This window comes from Oncorhynchus mykiss, chromosome 10, assembly GCF_057628025.1.
Source record: "Oncorhynchus mykiss isolate SJ-2025 chromosome 10, ASM5762802v1, whole genome shotgun sequence".
NCBI lineage: Eukaryota > Metazoa > Chordata > Actinopteri > Salmoniformes > Salmonidae > Oncorhynchus > Oncorhynchus mykiss.
In genome coordinates this window covers 58,602,776-58,617,960 of record NC_143031.1, presented here as the reverse complement: position 1 = coordinate 58,617,960, position 15,185 = coordinate 58,602,776, and the positions used below count along the sequence as shown (strand labels likewise).

The 15,185-nt window shown below is 40.7% G+C and overlaps 1 protein-coding gene across 10 annotated transcripts; it reads left to right on the top strand.

Annotated features, from left to right (window-relative positions):
* The first annotated feature begins 1,099 nt into the window (after positions 1-1,099).
* Positions 1,100-13,990, top strand: LOC110533153 (uncharacterized). 10 transcript variants are annotated; one of them, XR_016483838.1, is made up of 8 exons: positions 1,100-4,346; positions 4,538-4,655; positions 9,476-9,787; positions 9,987-10,006; positions 10,158-10,268; positions 10,400-10,516; positions 10,931-11,001; positions 11,605-13,990. XR_016483838.1 is itself a non-coding variant. In XM_090187205.1 (8 exons), the coding sequence occupies exons 1-8, from the start codon at positions 4,143-4,145 to the stop codon at positions 11,722-11,724; spliced, it is 870 nt and encodes a 289-aa protein (XP_090043331.1). In that variant the 5' UTR covers positions 1,100-4,142; the 3' UTR covers positions 11,725-13,990. The 10 variants fall into 10 exon arrangements, 7 of the variants coding, with proteins under 7 accessions (XP_090043331.1, XP_036789324.2, XP_090043330.1 ...); XR_016483839.1 differs by having other exon boundaries at positions 10,087-10,268; positions 10,400-10,520; XM_090187205.1 differs by having other exon boundaries at positions 9,476-9,584.
* The last annotated feature ends 1,195 nt before the right edge of the window (positions 13,991-15,185 follow it).

Below are 15,185 nucleotides of genomic sequence, written 5' to 3'. Positions count from 1 at the left end.
GTTGTTGTACGTGTCGAACTGCTTTGCTTTATCTTGGCCAGGTCGCAGTTGTAAATGAGAACTTGTTCTCAACTTACCTACCTGGTTAAGTAAAGGTGAAATAAAAAAATAAAACAATTCCACATTGGATCTGAAAACACCAGGAAGAATAAGAACCCAAAGGTGTGCATGTAAATGAGTTTGGTCCATCTCCTTCCATCTCTCTCCAAAAACATACCTTCCCTCCAAATTAGTGCAGTCCAGAATAATGTTGTCTGGGATGAACAGTCCAAAAGAAGACTTTCTGTCTTGGACATGAGTAACCACCATCCGCGTCGGCCCTGGTTGCATCCTTATCACATTGGCAGCCATGCGGGGTGGCTCATACCTTGGGCAAGAAGACCATTCAAACTCACCATTTTTTAACATTCATATTTCTCCTCCTGCAGGCTGCTGATGAGCTGGCTGCTAACGGGCTGGTCCTGGGGCTGGCTGAGGGTCGATCTCATCCTCTTCTTCCAACACACTGTCAGATTAAGGGTCAGAATTGACAGAGTCGTGAAAATTCTTCATCTTCCAAAATGGAATACTCCATCCACACTAGCTTCTCTCTCTGCAAAAAGTATTTCTCTAAGCAGAGATTATTTTTGCCATAGTGATTGATTGTGGTAAGGAGCCACAACATGCAAAGCTATTTATTTGTTGTGTCCCTGCCCCAATTTGCACCTGTCTGGGGTAGAGTGTGGGAAAATACATTATTTCGATACATTGAAAATTGTAGTATCGGAATAATGTATTGTATTAACATTGTGCAGGTTCCCGCAGGACATCATTTAGTTTCACACACTACAAAGGGTAAAGAGTGCGAGAAAAGCGGGAGACAGGGAGGCAGGCAGGGAGACAGTGTCAAAGGTGGGTGTAGCTGGTGCATGGAAGTCAGGTGCAGGAGAGCAGAGATGAGTGAACAAGAAGCACTTTACTGAGGTACTTGTAAGACCAGAACTCAACCGCATCACAAAAACAAATGCCCAAAACAATTGAGGCAGCACAAAGTACCACAACAAAGTACAAAGTACCGGCTGCCACAAATCACGGGTACAAATAAAACCTGGCGCTAACCAGCCGGTAGCGTGCCAACTTCGACAATAAACAATACCCCACACAGACATGGAGGGAACAGAGGGCTAAAGACAGATAGTAATTATGAGGAGACAAAAACAAAAAACAAAAAAATATGGAAAATGAAAGGTGGAGCGGCGATGGCTAGAAGACCGGTGACGTCGACCGCCGAACGCCGCCCCAACAAGGAGAGGGACCGACTTGGGCGGAAGTCGTGACAGACAGACAGGTTCTTGCTGCTATGTTGAAACAGCAGGCCCAGGGAGGAGGAAGACAGAGTGAGGGCACACAGCAAACCTTTTTGTTTAATTTTTACTTGTTTTTACCTACACACATTTTTCCACACTTGTATTACCCTCAGGTCCAGTGACCCCTAACACCACATATATAATATAAATGTGAAGGGGGGGGCACAGTGTGCAAATGTGTTATTTTACATGTTCTTCACAGAAAATGAGCCAAGGCCAATGAGTCTCAGGTTGAAAAAAATGAATTAATTGTAATCATTTTTCTTTTGGTAAACATTGAAAAGGGTTAAATCAGGGAGATTCCAAAGACTCTTCCAGGCAGCGTTGTGTCACTATCCCACCGGTTTCCAATTTCAACCAACCTACTTTCTCTCACTAATTTTGCTCTCTGCTTTTCATAGACTTGGTCATCCACCATCACTCAACTTTCAAAGATTCTCTGGATAATATGAAGTGAGAAATTGATTGCACACAGAATAGGTTAGACAGAAATAGCTGTCTATGAAGGACACGTAAAGGATAAGTGAACTGTGTTACAGTACATTCATCTTATCTATGTTAGCCTCACCCTAAGGTGAATGACACTGCAAAGATGTCTGGGAACACCACCAGGGCTGCTGCTGGGATAACAGGATAGTAACTTCCTCCATGCCTCTCGTCTTTGTTGTGTGGGGAAAAACAAATACAAAACTTGACATACAGTGTTTTCAGAACCAAAACTTCAATTAAACCGTAGTCCTATATATACTGTATACACAGTGTCTTCAGAAAGTATTCACACCCCTTGACGTGTTCAAAATGTGTTCGTGTTACAGCCTGAATTTGAAAATGATAAGTGTCACTGGCCAACACACAATATCCCACAATATCAAAGTCGACTTTAGTTTTTAGAAATGTGCACAAATTAATAAAAAATGAAAAGCTAAAACGTCTTAAAATAACTATTCAACTCCTTCGTTATTGCAAGCCTAAATAAATCCAGGATTATAAATGTGCTTTAACAAGTCACATAATAAGTTGCATGGACTCACTCTGTGTACAATAGTAGAGTGTAACATGGTTTTTGAATGACGACCTCATCTCTATACCTCACACATACAATTATGTAAAAGGTCCCTCAGTTGAGCAGTGAATTTCAAACACAGATTCAAAAACAAAGACCAGGGAGGTTTTCCAATGCCTTGGAAAGAAGACCACCTATTAGTACATGGGTAAAAAATATCAAAAACAAACATTGAATATCTCTTTGAGCATGGTGAAGATATCAATACACCCAGGCACTGCAAAGATGCAGGTGTCCCTCCTAACTCAGTTGCCGGAGAGGAAGGAAACCGCTCAGGGATTTCAACATGAGGCCAATGGTGACATAAAAACAGTTACAGAGTTTAATGGCTGTGATAGGATACAACTGGGGATGGATCAACAACATTGTAGTTAAATCAACAATACTAACCTAAATGACAGAGCAAAAAGAAGGAAGGAAGCCAGTACAGAATAAAAATATTCCAAAACATGGATCCTGTTTGCAATAAGGAAAACTGCAAAGAAAATGTGGCAAAAATGTAACTTAATTTCCTGAATACAAAACGTTATGTTTGGGGCAAATCCAACACATCACTGAGTACCGCTATTCAGTTTTTCAAGCATGGTGGTGGCTGCATCATGTTATGGGTATGCTTGTCATTGGCAAGGACTTGGGAGTTTTTTCAGATACAAATACATGAAATAGAGCTAAGCAAAGGCTAAATACTGGTTCGGTCTGCTATCCAAAAGACTGGGAGACGAATTCACCTTTCAGCAAGACACCAACCTAAAACAAAAGGCGAAATATACACTGGAGTTACTCACCAAGACGACATTGAATGTTCCTGAGTGGCCTAGCTACAGTTTTGACTTAAATCGTTTTGAAAATCTATGTCAAGACTTGAAAAAGGCTTTCTAGCAATGATCAACAACTAACTTGACAGACCTTGAATAATAAGAACAATGTGCAAATATTGTACAATCCAGGGTTGCAAAGCTCTTAGAGACTTACCAAGAAGACACAGCTGTAATTGCTGCCGAATATGCTTCTACAAGGTATTGACTCGGGGGTGTGAAGACTTATGTAGATATTTGAGATATTTCTGTATTTCATTTTCAATAAATGTGCAAACATTCTAAAAACATATTTTCACTTTGTTATTATGAGGTATTGTGTGTAGATAGGTGAAGGAAAAACATATATTTAATCTATTTTGAATTTAGGCTGTAAAATGTGGAATAAATCAATTGGTATGAATAATTTAATTAACAAAACATTAGGAACACCTTCCTAATATTGAGGATTGCGCCCACGGTTTCTCTCAGAAGAGCCTCAATTGGCCGAGGTATGGACTCTACAAGGTGTCGAAAGAGTTCCACAGGGATGCTGTCCTTTGGGGGGGTGGACCATTCTTGATACAGACCGTGAAACTGTTGAGTGTGAAAACCTAGCAGCATGCTGGTACTTGACACACTCAAATATATCCTCCCCTACATCTACACTGATTGAATTGGATTAACAGTGACCTCAATGAGGTATTATAGCTTTCACCTGGATTCACCTGGTCAGTCTATGCCATGGAAAGAGCAGTTATTCCTCACGTTTTGTGCACTCAGTGTTCATACCTCACAGTCTACCATGCAAGATCATTCAAAGTGCAAACCATTCACAGTGGAATTCTCTATTTTCTCCACTAGAAGGTGCGCTTTAACAACATACACTTTGGTTCGTCGCTACACAACAAGTCTACTAACCGGTCTATCTCAAGAGGGATGGGCATTATATGTGTAATGAGCTCAGAGCTGATGGCAATAATGGATTATATGATTTCTCACACATGCGTCTTCTCCAAGGCCTCCGTCTCCACAGGGTGTTCTGATGTTGAAGGTGATGATGTGATTACTGACAGGGTTGACAGCTGCACCACTGTAGATGGAGTTGTAATCTCCTCTCTCTACCTCCAGAGGGAGAGACAGGTTGGTAATGATATTAGATGTGTAATCATGAATCCAAACTGTTGCAACTAGAACTAGAGTTTCTATTGGACAATGTCAGGTAGGTCCCCTACCTGTTCCGTTTGCTTACATTTTAAGTAACAGAATCGGTGTAATGAATACACCCCAGAGAGCTGCTGGTCTGGTTGAGTCTATTCTTTCCTCTGTACCAGGACAAGATCCCATCTTGCACACATCTGAACAGCTCGAGCTTTAGAGCAATGAACCATTTGTTCAGATGGAGAAGGCTTGCCAGACTGATGTTCATGCTGCTATGTTTCGTAATTGATGGTATGTTTCTTTTGTTGTTACTGATTTGCGTCACTAACATAAAGTGTTCAATGTTTTAATTGGTAACTTTTGATCTATCATACGTTTGTACGCTTGTTGTGTTTCTTGACAAGGGCGCCAAGACTAGGGCTGTAGTGTGTGTAGCACAGACCGAATGGGAATATTTACATTAAGGGATAGATACAGACAGAGACTAGTTTCTAAAAAAGAGCTCTTTCATTGGATGAAAGAGGTGTAGGCTATAAAAGTTTGTGATCTATACACCAACTACAGAGTATGCCAATACTTTATTGATTCATGAACTAATTTAGATGAGAGATGAACAATCTTTTGGAAACAACAGGCAGACAACCTTTTATAATTCTCTGAGACTGAGACTGTAGCTAGTCATTTGACATTAACTCACAGAGCTCACAGGCTCACTGTGTTTAGGCTCACATTGCCTGTCCAGGGGAGGCATAGCTTTTTCAAATCTTATGGGGCTTTCACAACAATTTGGTTTGGAGTGTTTTATCCGAACTCTGGCACATTTCCCCTGTTATTTCGTATCGTTGAACTGGTGTGAACATTATCCCATAGTCAGGAGTGCATTAACATAACAACAATCAAAACAATCAATTCATTATACATTGATTGCTCCGCTCATAAGGTTGTTAACATACTCTTATCTTACTCAAATCAATCAGTCAGTTAAAATAATATAATTTAGTTACAAATCATAATTAAACCCCAATTCATTATTCAACCCAAATTTAGAATGACAATGCTTAGTGTTTCACATCAATTAAGCTATCACTTAAAGACAAACCCCTCAACTTAATGCACACCGACTCTGGCAGAATGTACATTTAACATACAGTGTAATTATCCACAATTCTAATTTTAACTTCCTAATCATGATCATAATTACAGATCAGTAACTCAACGCATTCTTAGTCTAAATTACTATACATTTAGCAGTGTAAACCTCCACAATCAACCTGATACCCCAAATGACAATTTTGGACATTCCGAAATCAATTACAACCATTCGATACGTGAACATTATTAAAACATAATATCGTAATTTCATAAGCCCTATTCTAAAATGTATGATTTCCCCCGTCATCAATCTACACACAATGCCCTATAATGACAAAGCAAAAAAACTTTTTTTTAAACATTTTTGCAAATAAATAAAGTCATCTTGTTTTCCATGTAAAATAGTCTTTGGGCCTCAAAAACATTATCCACATTAAGGATGTTCAAATAAAATGTTTAGAATTTGAGAAATTGGTGCTTACTCTCTTGCAAGTCATATGGAGTGGAAGCTTTAGGTAAGTGTTAATCATTTCAAGTCAATTACATTCTAGTGGAAAATTCTAGTGAATAGGATCCTAAACCATTTTAGATGAAATTATGTTTGGTATGTGAGTTTGTGTGGGTGAGACACAAACATAGAAAGATATTAGGCTTATACCGTATGCATACTTTATTATCATGTGCCTGGAGTATGTACGCTGGAGGCTCCCTTAGTATGCAAATCGGTGATGATGAAGATCATGTTAATCTTTACCAATTTGCATATCTCATTCGCTTAGAAAATGTGAAAACAATGTTTCACAAAAGCACTGTACAGTTACACTCTCAGGCCTACACACCCATGCAGAACAGTCCTCCTTTTTTCTGTGTAAAATTTTAACTTCCAAAGACACCTATAGGCCAACATGGATCCTACAAACTGTAAAAAAAAAAAAGTCAATCAAAATCAAATCAAATTGTATTTAGTCACATGCGCCGAATACAACCTTACAGTGAATTGCTTACTTATGAGCCCCTAAAAAACAATGTAGTTTAAAAAAATATGGATAAGAATAAGAAATAAAAGTAGCAAGTAATTAAAAACAGTAGTAAAAAACAATAGCAAGACTATATACAGAGGGGTACCGGTAAAGAGTCTATGTGCTGGGACACCGGTTATATGTACATGTAGGTAGGGATATTAAAGTGACTATGCATAGATGATAACAACAGAGTGTAGCGGGGGGGGGGGGGGGGGGGGGTTATGCAAATGGTCTTGTAGCCGTTTGATTAGATGTTCAGCATTCTTATGGCTTGGGGGTAGAAGGTGTTTAGAAGGAGGAGCCTCTTTGACCGAGACTTGGCGCTCTGGGTACTGCTTGCCATGTGGTAGCAGAAAGAACAGTCTATGACTAGGGTGGCTGGAGTCTTTGATAATTTTTAGGGCCTTCCTCTGACACCGCCTGGTTTACAAGTCCTGAATGGCAGGAAGCTTGGACCCAGTGATGTACTGGGCCGTTAGCATCCACCCTCTGTAGTGCCTTGCGGTTGGAGGCCGAGCAATTGACATACCAGGCAGTGATGCAACCAGTGGTGCAGCTGTAAAACCTTTTGAAGATCTGAGGACTCATGCTAAGTCTTTTCAGTCACCTGAGGAGGAATAGGTTTTGTCATGCCCTCTTCATGAATGTCTTGGTGTGCTTGGACCATGTTAGTTTGTTGGTGAGGTGGACACTAAGGAACTTGTAGCTCTCAACCACTGCAGCCCCATTGATGAAAATGGGGGCATGCTCAGTCCTCTTTTTCCTGAAGTCCACAATCATCTCCTTTGTCTTGATTACGTTGAGGGAGAGGTTGTTGTCCTGGCACCACACGGCCAGGTCTCTGACCTCCTCCCTATAGACTGTCTGGTCGTTGTCGGTGATCAGACCTACCACTTTTGTGTCATCTGCAAACTTAATGATGGTGTTGGAGTCGTGCCTGGCCGTGATGTCATGAGTGAACAGGGAGTACAGAAGGGGACTGAGCATGCACCCTTGAGGGGCCCCTGTGTTGAGGATCAGCGTGCGGATGTGTTGTTACCTACCCTTATCACCTAGGGCCGGCCCATCAGGAAGTCCAGGATCCAGCTTCAGAGGGAGCTGTTTGCTCCCTCTGAAGTTGGTCAGCGCAGTACACGTCCTGGTAATCCGTCTGGCCCTGCGGGCCGGTGAATGTTGACCTGTTTCAAGGTCTTACTCACATCGGCTGCGGAGAGCATGATCACACAGTCTTCCAGAACAGCTGGTGCTCTCATGCATGTTTCAGTGTTATTTGCCTCGAAACGGGCATAGAAGTAGTTTAGCTCGTCTGGTAGGCTCGCGTCACTGGGCAGCTCTCGGCTGTGCTTCCCTTTGTAGTCTTTGAAAGTTTGCAAGCCCTGCCACATCCGACGAGCGTCAGAGCTAGTATAGTGTAGTATGATTCGATCTTAGTCCTGTATTGACGCTTTAACGGTTTGATGGTTTTGTCGGAGGGCATAGCGGGATTTCTTATAAGTTTATAAATGACTTTATGCTCCTTGAAAGCTGCAGCTCTAGCCTTTAGCTCAGTATGGATGTTGCCTGTAATCCATGGCTTCTGGTTGGGGTACGTAGGGTCAATGTGGGGACAACGTCATCGATGCACTTATTGATGAAGCCAGTGACTGATGTGGTGTACTCCTCAATGCCATCGGAAGAATCCCGGAACATATTCCAGTCTCTGCTAGCATAACAGTCCTGTAGCTTAGCATCTGCTTCATCTGACCACTTTTTTATTAATCTAGACACTGGTGCATCCTGCTTTACATTTTGCTTGTAAGCAGGAATCGGGAGGATAGAATTATGGTCAGATTTACCTAATGGAGGGCGAGGGAGAGATTTGTATGTGTCTCTGTGTGTGGAGTAGAGGTGGTCCAGAGTTTTTTCCCCTCTGGTTGCACATTTAACATGCTGATAGAAGTTTAGTAAAAACGATTTAAGTTTTCCTCCATTAAAGAACCACCTCTTGATTTGTTTTTGAATGGTCTAAGATCCCTCCCAATGTGTTCTCCAATCTCATAAAACATTTTATAAAAAGGCTCAGTGTCGTTATCCTTGCTGGAGTATTAAAAACAGGAAATACAATTATCGTGACCCCCATTTTTTTTTTGATTTTTTGTATTACTTGTTAAACAAAATAATATATTTTTAAATTTTTGGAGTATACAATATAGTTCAGTATATAGTTTTTTTTTTGCTCATCTTTATCATGTGATCCAATAATTCCCGACCACACTGTACATACAATTTATACAGTTCACTATAGAAGGACAAATACATTATGTACATTGAGCTAATAACCTGGGTAACCTAACCTAACCACATGCAGTAAGCCTATGTCTCTTCAGAGGATGTGACAATGAAACCAGTGCTTCATTTGAGAACAGGATCCGGCACCTCTCAGTTTCGGACTGTTTCATTCCGAAACCTATTTTCCAGGATCCAGCACCTCTCGTGGCATGAACACTGGCTGCCCGTCATTCAGGGCAGGTGAGGCACAGTTTTGAGCCTCACCTGTTTAGCTAGTGGAAATTTGTTGAATATCCCTCTATCATTTGCTTTTCAATGATACTTCAATTTTTTATTTTGGAGGAAAAGAAAACAATCAATTGGTGAAAGATTTTCCCTTGCTCAGAGAATGTATGTAAACTCAACTACAGACAAAATATTAAACTACCAGTCCTAAAACTTTGTTTCCTGACCTTCACCATCACATCAGACCTGTTATTTGCTAAGAAGACCTGTGATACTCAAGTCAATAGTGTTGTTCCAGGCTACTACATTGTAGACGTGCTGCACAAATCTACTAATGATTGAATGCCATTGTTATCTTCTGAAATCAGATTGCAATATCATATGGATGCGGTTAATGACATGTTAAACACTTATCCAGGTATTGTGAGATTTAGTGTGTGACTGTTAAGCAGACCTCCTGGAATACTGCTATTGTGTTGATATCGAGTCTCTCTCTGTCCACAGCTCTCTGTGCTTCCCAGCAAACAGTCAACTCTGAGACTCAGGAGGTGAAAGGCATCGTGGGAAAGTCTTTATCTTTTCCAGAGAGAGTGTTTAAAACTGGATATGTAAGGTATGGAGAAGACACTACTGCAACTGTGATCAATGGACAAAGCCATATAGATTCAGATGAGAGATTTAAAAATCGCCTTCACTGGGACAATGTGACAGGATTATTCAGTCTGTCAGACCTACAGATAGAAGATGCTGGGGTTTATTCTGTGGAGAATAAAGATGGAGAGAAGAGGATACCTAAATTTAACCTCATTCTTTACTGTAAGTGTGTGTGTGTGTGTGTGTGTGTGTGTGTGTGTGTGTGTGTGTGTGTGTGTGTGTGTGTGTGTGTGTGTGTGTGTGTGTGTGTGTGTGTGTGTGTGTGTGTGTGTGTGTGTGTGTGTGTGTGTATGTGTGCTATATTACAAAAACATTCAATATAAGTTCCATTCCTTCAATGTATTTGCTATTTGTCTTCCAGATGTTGTTTCCAAACCTCAGGTGAGAGAGTGTGACAGCAGCTCCTGTAGTGTGGTGTGTTTTGTTGACAATGAAAAAGAGGTGACCTTGACCTTGTACAGGGGAGAGGATATACTAAACCAAACCAGCAGTCCTGATCTCACCACCGATCTATCTCTCCGTTTGGAGGTAGAGGGAAAGAACTACAATTCCACCCACAGCTGTGTGGCTTCCAACCCTGTCAGCAATGAGACAGTTCTTGTCCCAAAATGTTGCAGTGAAGATGGTCATCCCAAGGAGACAGGTAAGAGTATCAATTCTGAATTAAAGCCATCCAGAAAATAGCAACTACCAAAATAATTAAGTGGAACTATTAGTTCAGCCCATTTAAAACACACTTTACACAAATCGTTTCCTTGCTTTTATTTATTTCAGACATGAATGAGAGGACACGGGGTATGCTTATTATTGCTGTATTCTGCGTTGTGGTTGCCTCGGGACTGGTTGGACTTGCAATCAATCGAAAGAAGAGGGGAAATGAACACTCACAAGGCAGGTATTCATCTTTTAGAGGTCTGAGGTCAGTCAAAACATGTCATCATCTGCCTTTTTTTATTATCAAGAATAGTATTTTGGAAAAAGTAGGAACTGTTTACTTGAACACGGGATGCAGGTCAAATAAAGTGGCACACTTCCTCTGCTCGGTCAGACAGTATTATTATCATCTCAGACCTTCCTGATACACCTCTCTAAATGTTGAAAAAGCAGAAGGCACACACACAAACACACTCTGACAATCATTACTTTAAAGATTGGCTTCTATGGTGCCAAAAAGACCGCCAGCAGAGAGACAGGTACCCATCGTAGCAGTAGCCGTGAGGGTTTACAGAACCTGTTCAGGAGATGAGCGTCTGTACGTCTCTGTCAGTTAGCCTTATATCTAATTGACTTTATTTGTCTTCATAGATTCATCCGAAGGAGTGCAAGTTGACAATGAGTATGCAACGATTACTTACATAAAACAAACAGATAACCAGGTTAGTAATAATGCTACAGGCTGATAGACAATAAACCAGCTTTTGCAGCCCTCAGGGCTACAACTGTAAGCTTTAACACAATGCAAACATCTTCTATCTGTAGGCCTGAAAGACTGAATGATCCTGTCATATTGTCCAAGGCGATTTTTTAAGGCTTGCGTTGCACAGACCACCTGAGTTTGATACCAGGCCTGATGTCATTGCAAGCAGTTTTGCCCATATGATATGGTTGGGTTGCACAATGACATGTCACACAGCACATATGGTATATAGTAATGCCTTCGATCTTCATATAGTCTTTTAGAGCATGTGCAAAGTCTTTTAAAGTTAGGCTTTGTGGTTCCTCCCAATTGTTTTAGGAAATATCCTAGATGTGTTGTGATGACAGTTGAGTTCCCTACTGCAGAACAATGAAAGTAGACAAGAGAGCGTCAGATGTGTCTTGTTTCTTTCCTCTGGCACAAAGTATCTAATGATGAAACATATTATTCTTTTTTTTTGTTGGTGCTTTCCTACCCACTTTCTCTGCCCCTCTTTCCCTGTCCCTTTTTCCCTGTCCCTCTCATTCCTTCCTTCCCTCCCTACCTCCCTCTCCCTGTCTAGGAGGAGCGAAGAGATATACCAGAACTGGAGTCGCGTAGAGACAACTCTGCAATGGTATCCGTTTATGATTCACTCCAGTTACATCGCATGGCTGCCAGCGGGGATGTTGACACAGCATGACGGAACAAAACTGGAAGTCACTGAGAAGCCAACATGATAACTCATGAAGAGGACATTTAAACAAAATGAAAGTAAAAAAAACTTTTAGAGGCACAGTTGTTATGGGAGAAAATTCCCCTGCAACTGTTGCGCTGATATAAGTTCAGTGTTTCTTTGTAGGTCATTCTCACAGACCTGTCAAATAGAGACCTCGATGGCATCCACTGATACGGACCAATTCAATAACTATTGAGTTAGTAGTAGGATCAGGATAATCCTTATTTTCAGATGCCTTTTGTCCCAAATCCCAATGTATAGGTTAAAACAAATGGAACATATATTTTAATACTGGGCGCAACTTTGGTTTTGGAATAGGGGGGGACATAACTTTTTATCCTATCGGATAAAAACTCCAAACAGCCTACCCGCCCACTCGGAGGCGCTAAAGCCCTAAAGCACACCATTGCCTCGTTTTGTATCACATTCCAATGATAAAACTGGGGGGGACAAAAATGCTATTTCAGAATGTGGGTGGGGAATGTGGCACCCTTGGTGTTCAGCTACTGCTGAACCAAAGCTTCTTTTCAGAAATGACTGTTCTGTTGTTTAAATGTAGGTCCCTCCCCTGTATATTTTATAGCTGCTCGTTGTTTAGCTTGCAGCTTTGTATAGTACATAAAAGAGCAGGCGTTTGAGATAAAGCCACCTACTCCTTGGCAGCTATGACTGTTAGACTACTTTAGGTCCATAGATTTAATAATAAAAGGTCCATAGATGTACTTTTTTTATGTAGATCTTGATTTGCCATTTGATCTTGAGTGTTTTTTTACTCTTCTTATCGCTCTTCGCAAAATGTTGTTCTGGCCTAACTTGTCTCTCTTAATTAGCTTGTTTCATTTATTATGATGGATAATTTATTTTTGCTGAAATATGTTGATCCGTCATTCTTATTGAGAGCAAGTCTAAGAAGCGGTACGTATGTTCTATGTGCACTATTTCTATGCTTGTCGTGTTTGAGTTTTGCTTTTGTGTATTTTACTTTTGGTTTTGTACAACAGCTTCAAACAGAGGAAAACACAATATGTTTCGTTATGGAAAAGATATTCCACAGCGGTTTAGATGGTACAATGATTCTCTACACTATAGTTGCTTGTTTTGTCACATAAACAACCAGGAAATGGAACGAGTGATTTCTGCATAGAGCATCTATAACATGAGAAGGTTTTGCGGAAAGAAAGTATTTCTGTCAACCCAATAGATGGTTATCACGTCAACTGGCTTCACACGGAGTGATAGACAAACGCGAGCATCACACAGACAGACAGTGGCAATATTGCTGGAAATTAATTGGCAGATATTGTGTTTAGTTATTTTAACAACCAATTAATCCAATAGCAAAAAAAAATATGATACATGTTTCAAAATTGCCCTTTGAATGTAGTATGTTACAGTACTGTAAAATCCAGTACATTACTCAGCTTTCACATTAGGCAATACACTTGCACTACCCATAACAATTTACTGAACATCCAATTTCCACAATTCAGGCCAAAGAGTTCAATCTTGGTTTCATCACACCAGATAATCTTGTTTCTTGTGGTCTGAGAGTCCTTTAGGCTGTCATGTGCCTTTTACTGAGGAGTGGCTTCCGTCTCGCCACTCTACCATAAAGGCCTGATTGGTGGAGTGCTGCAGAGGTGGTTGTCCTTCTGGAAGGTTCTTCCATCTCCACAGAGGAACTCTGGAGCTCTGTCAGAGTGATCAAGGCCCTTCTCCCCCGATTGCTCAGTTTGGCCGAGAGGCCAGCTCTAGGAAGAGTCTTGGTGGTTCTAAACTTCTTCCATTTAAGAATGATGGAGGCCGCTGTGTTCTTGGGAACCTTCAATGCTGCAGACATTTTTTTGGTACCTTCCCCCAGATCTGTGGCTCAACACAATCCTGACTCTGAGCTCTACGGACAATTCCAACAACTCCTATCAAGTTGTCCAAACATCTCATGGATGATCAATGGAAACAGGATGCACATGAGCTCAATTTCGAGTCTCATAGCAAAGGGTCTGATTACTGATGTAAGTCATGTATTTCTGTTTTTCGTTGTCATTATGCGGTATTATGTGTAGGCTGTAACGTAACAAAATGTGGAAGAAGGGAATGGGTCTCAATACTTACCATCTTACTGCCCCTCCTGTTTCCAATCTGTCTTAATAAAGCATAGAAAAAATAAAGGTGGAATTCTACAAAAAATATTCTCAATGGGCCCTTAAAATCAATAAATATTATGCTTTAACCATTTGCATTTCTAAATCATTGATTGTGTTATTGTGTTTTGATGCTGCCTTTTACATGCACTGAACCCCCCCCCCAAAAAAATGTTTTTACAACACTCTTTTAACAATTCCAATATGTAGGTTTAACACATAATTTCTGTGTATTAAAATACTTACATCGAGTTTACATACAAACACCATATCTCAGTTTACTGCCTGCCCAACTGTACAGCACCCACTTTCACAGGAAGGTTGAGGCGATTATATCAAGTACCTCAGTCACCCGAGCCAAAGCATGTTCACCTTGCTACCATCTAGAAGATTGAGACAGTATTGGTGCATCAAAGCTGTGAACGAGAGACTGAAAAACAGCTTCTACAGTTGATGGTGGAAGTTTACATACACTTAGGTTGGAGTCATTAAAACTTGTTTTTAACCACTCCACAAATTTCTTGTTAACAAACTATAGTTTTGGCAAGTCGGTTAGGACATCTACTTTGTGCATGACACATGTCATTTTTCCAACAATTGTTTACAGACAGATTACTTCACTTATCATTCACTATATCACAGTGAAGTTTACATACACTAAGTTGACTGTGCCTTTAAACAGCTTGAAAAATTCCATAAAATGACAGCCATGGCATTAGAAGCTTCTGATAGGCTAACTGACATCATTTGCGTCAATTGGAGGTGTACCTGTGGATGTATTTCAAGGCCTACCTTCAAACTCAGTGCCTCTTTTCTTGACATCATGGGAAAATAAAAAGAAATCAGCCAAGACCTCAGAAAAACAATTGTAGACCTCCACAAGTCTGGTTCATCCTTTTGAGCAATTTCCAAACGCCTGAAGGTACCTCATTCATCTGTACAAACAATAGTACGCAAGTATAAACACCATGGGACCAGCAGCCGTCATACCGCTCAGGGAGGAGACACGTTCTGTCTCCTAGAGAACGTACTGTGGATCGAAAAGTGCAAATCAATCCCAGAACAACAGCAAAGGACCTTGTGAAGATGCTGGAGGAAACAGGTACAAAAGTATCTATATCCACAGTAAAACGAGTCGTATATCGACATAACCTGAAAGGCCGCTCATCAAGGAAGAAGCCACTGCTCCCAAACTGCCATAAAAAAAAGCCAGACTGCCGTTTGCAACTGCACATGGGGGCAAAGATCATTATTTTGGGAGAACTGTCCTCTGGTCTGATGAAA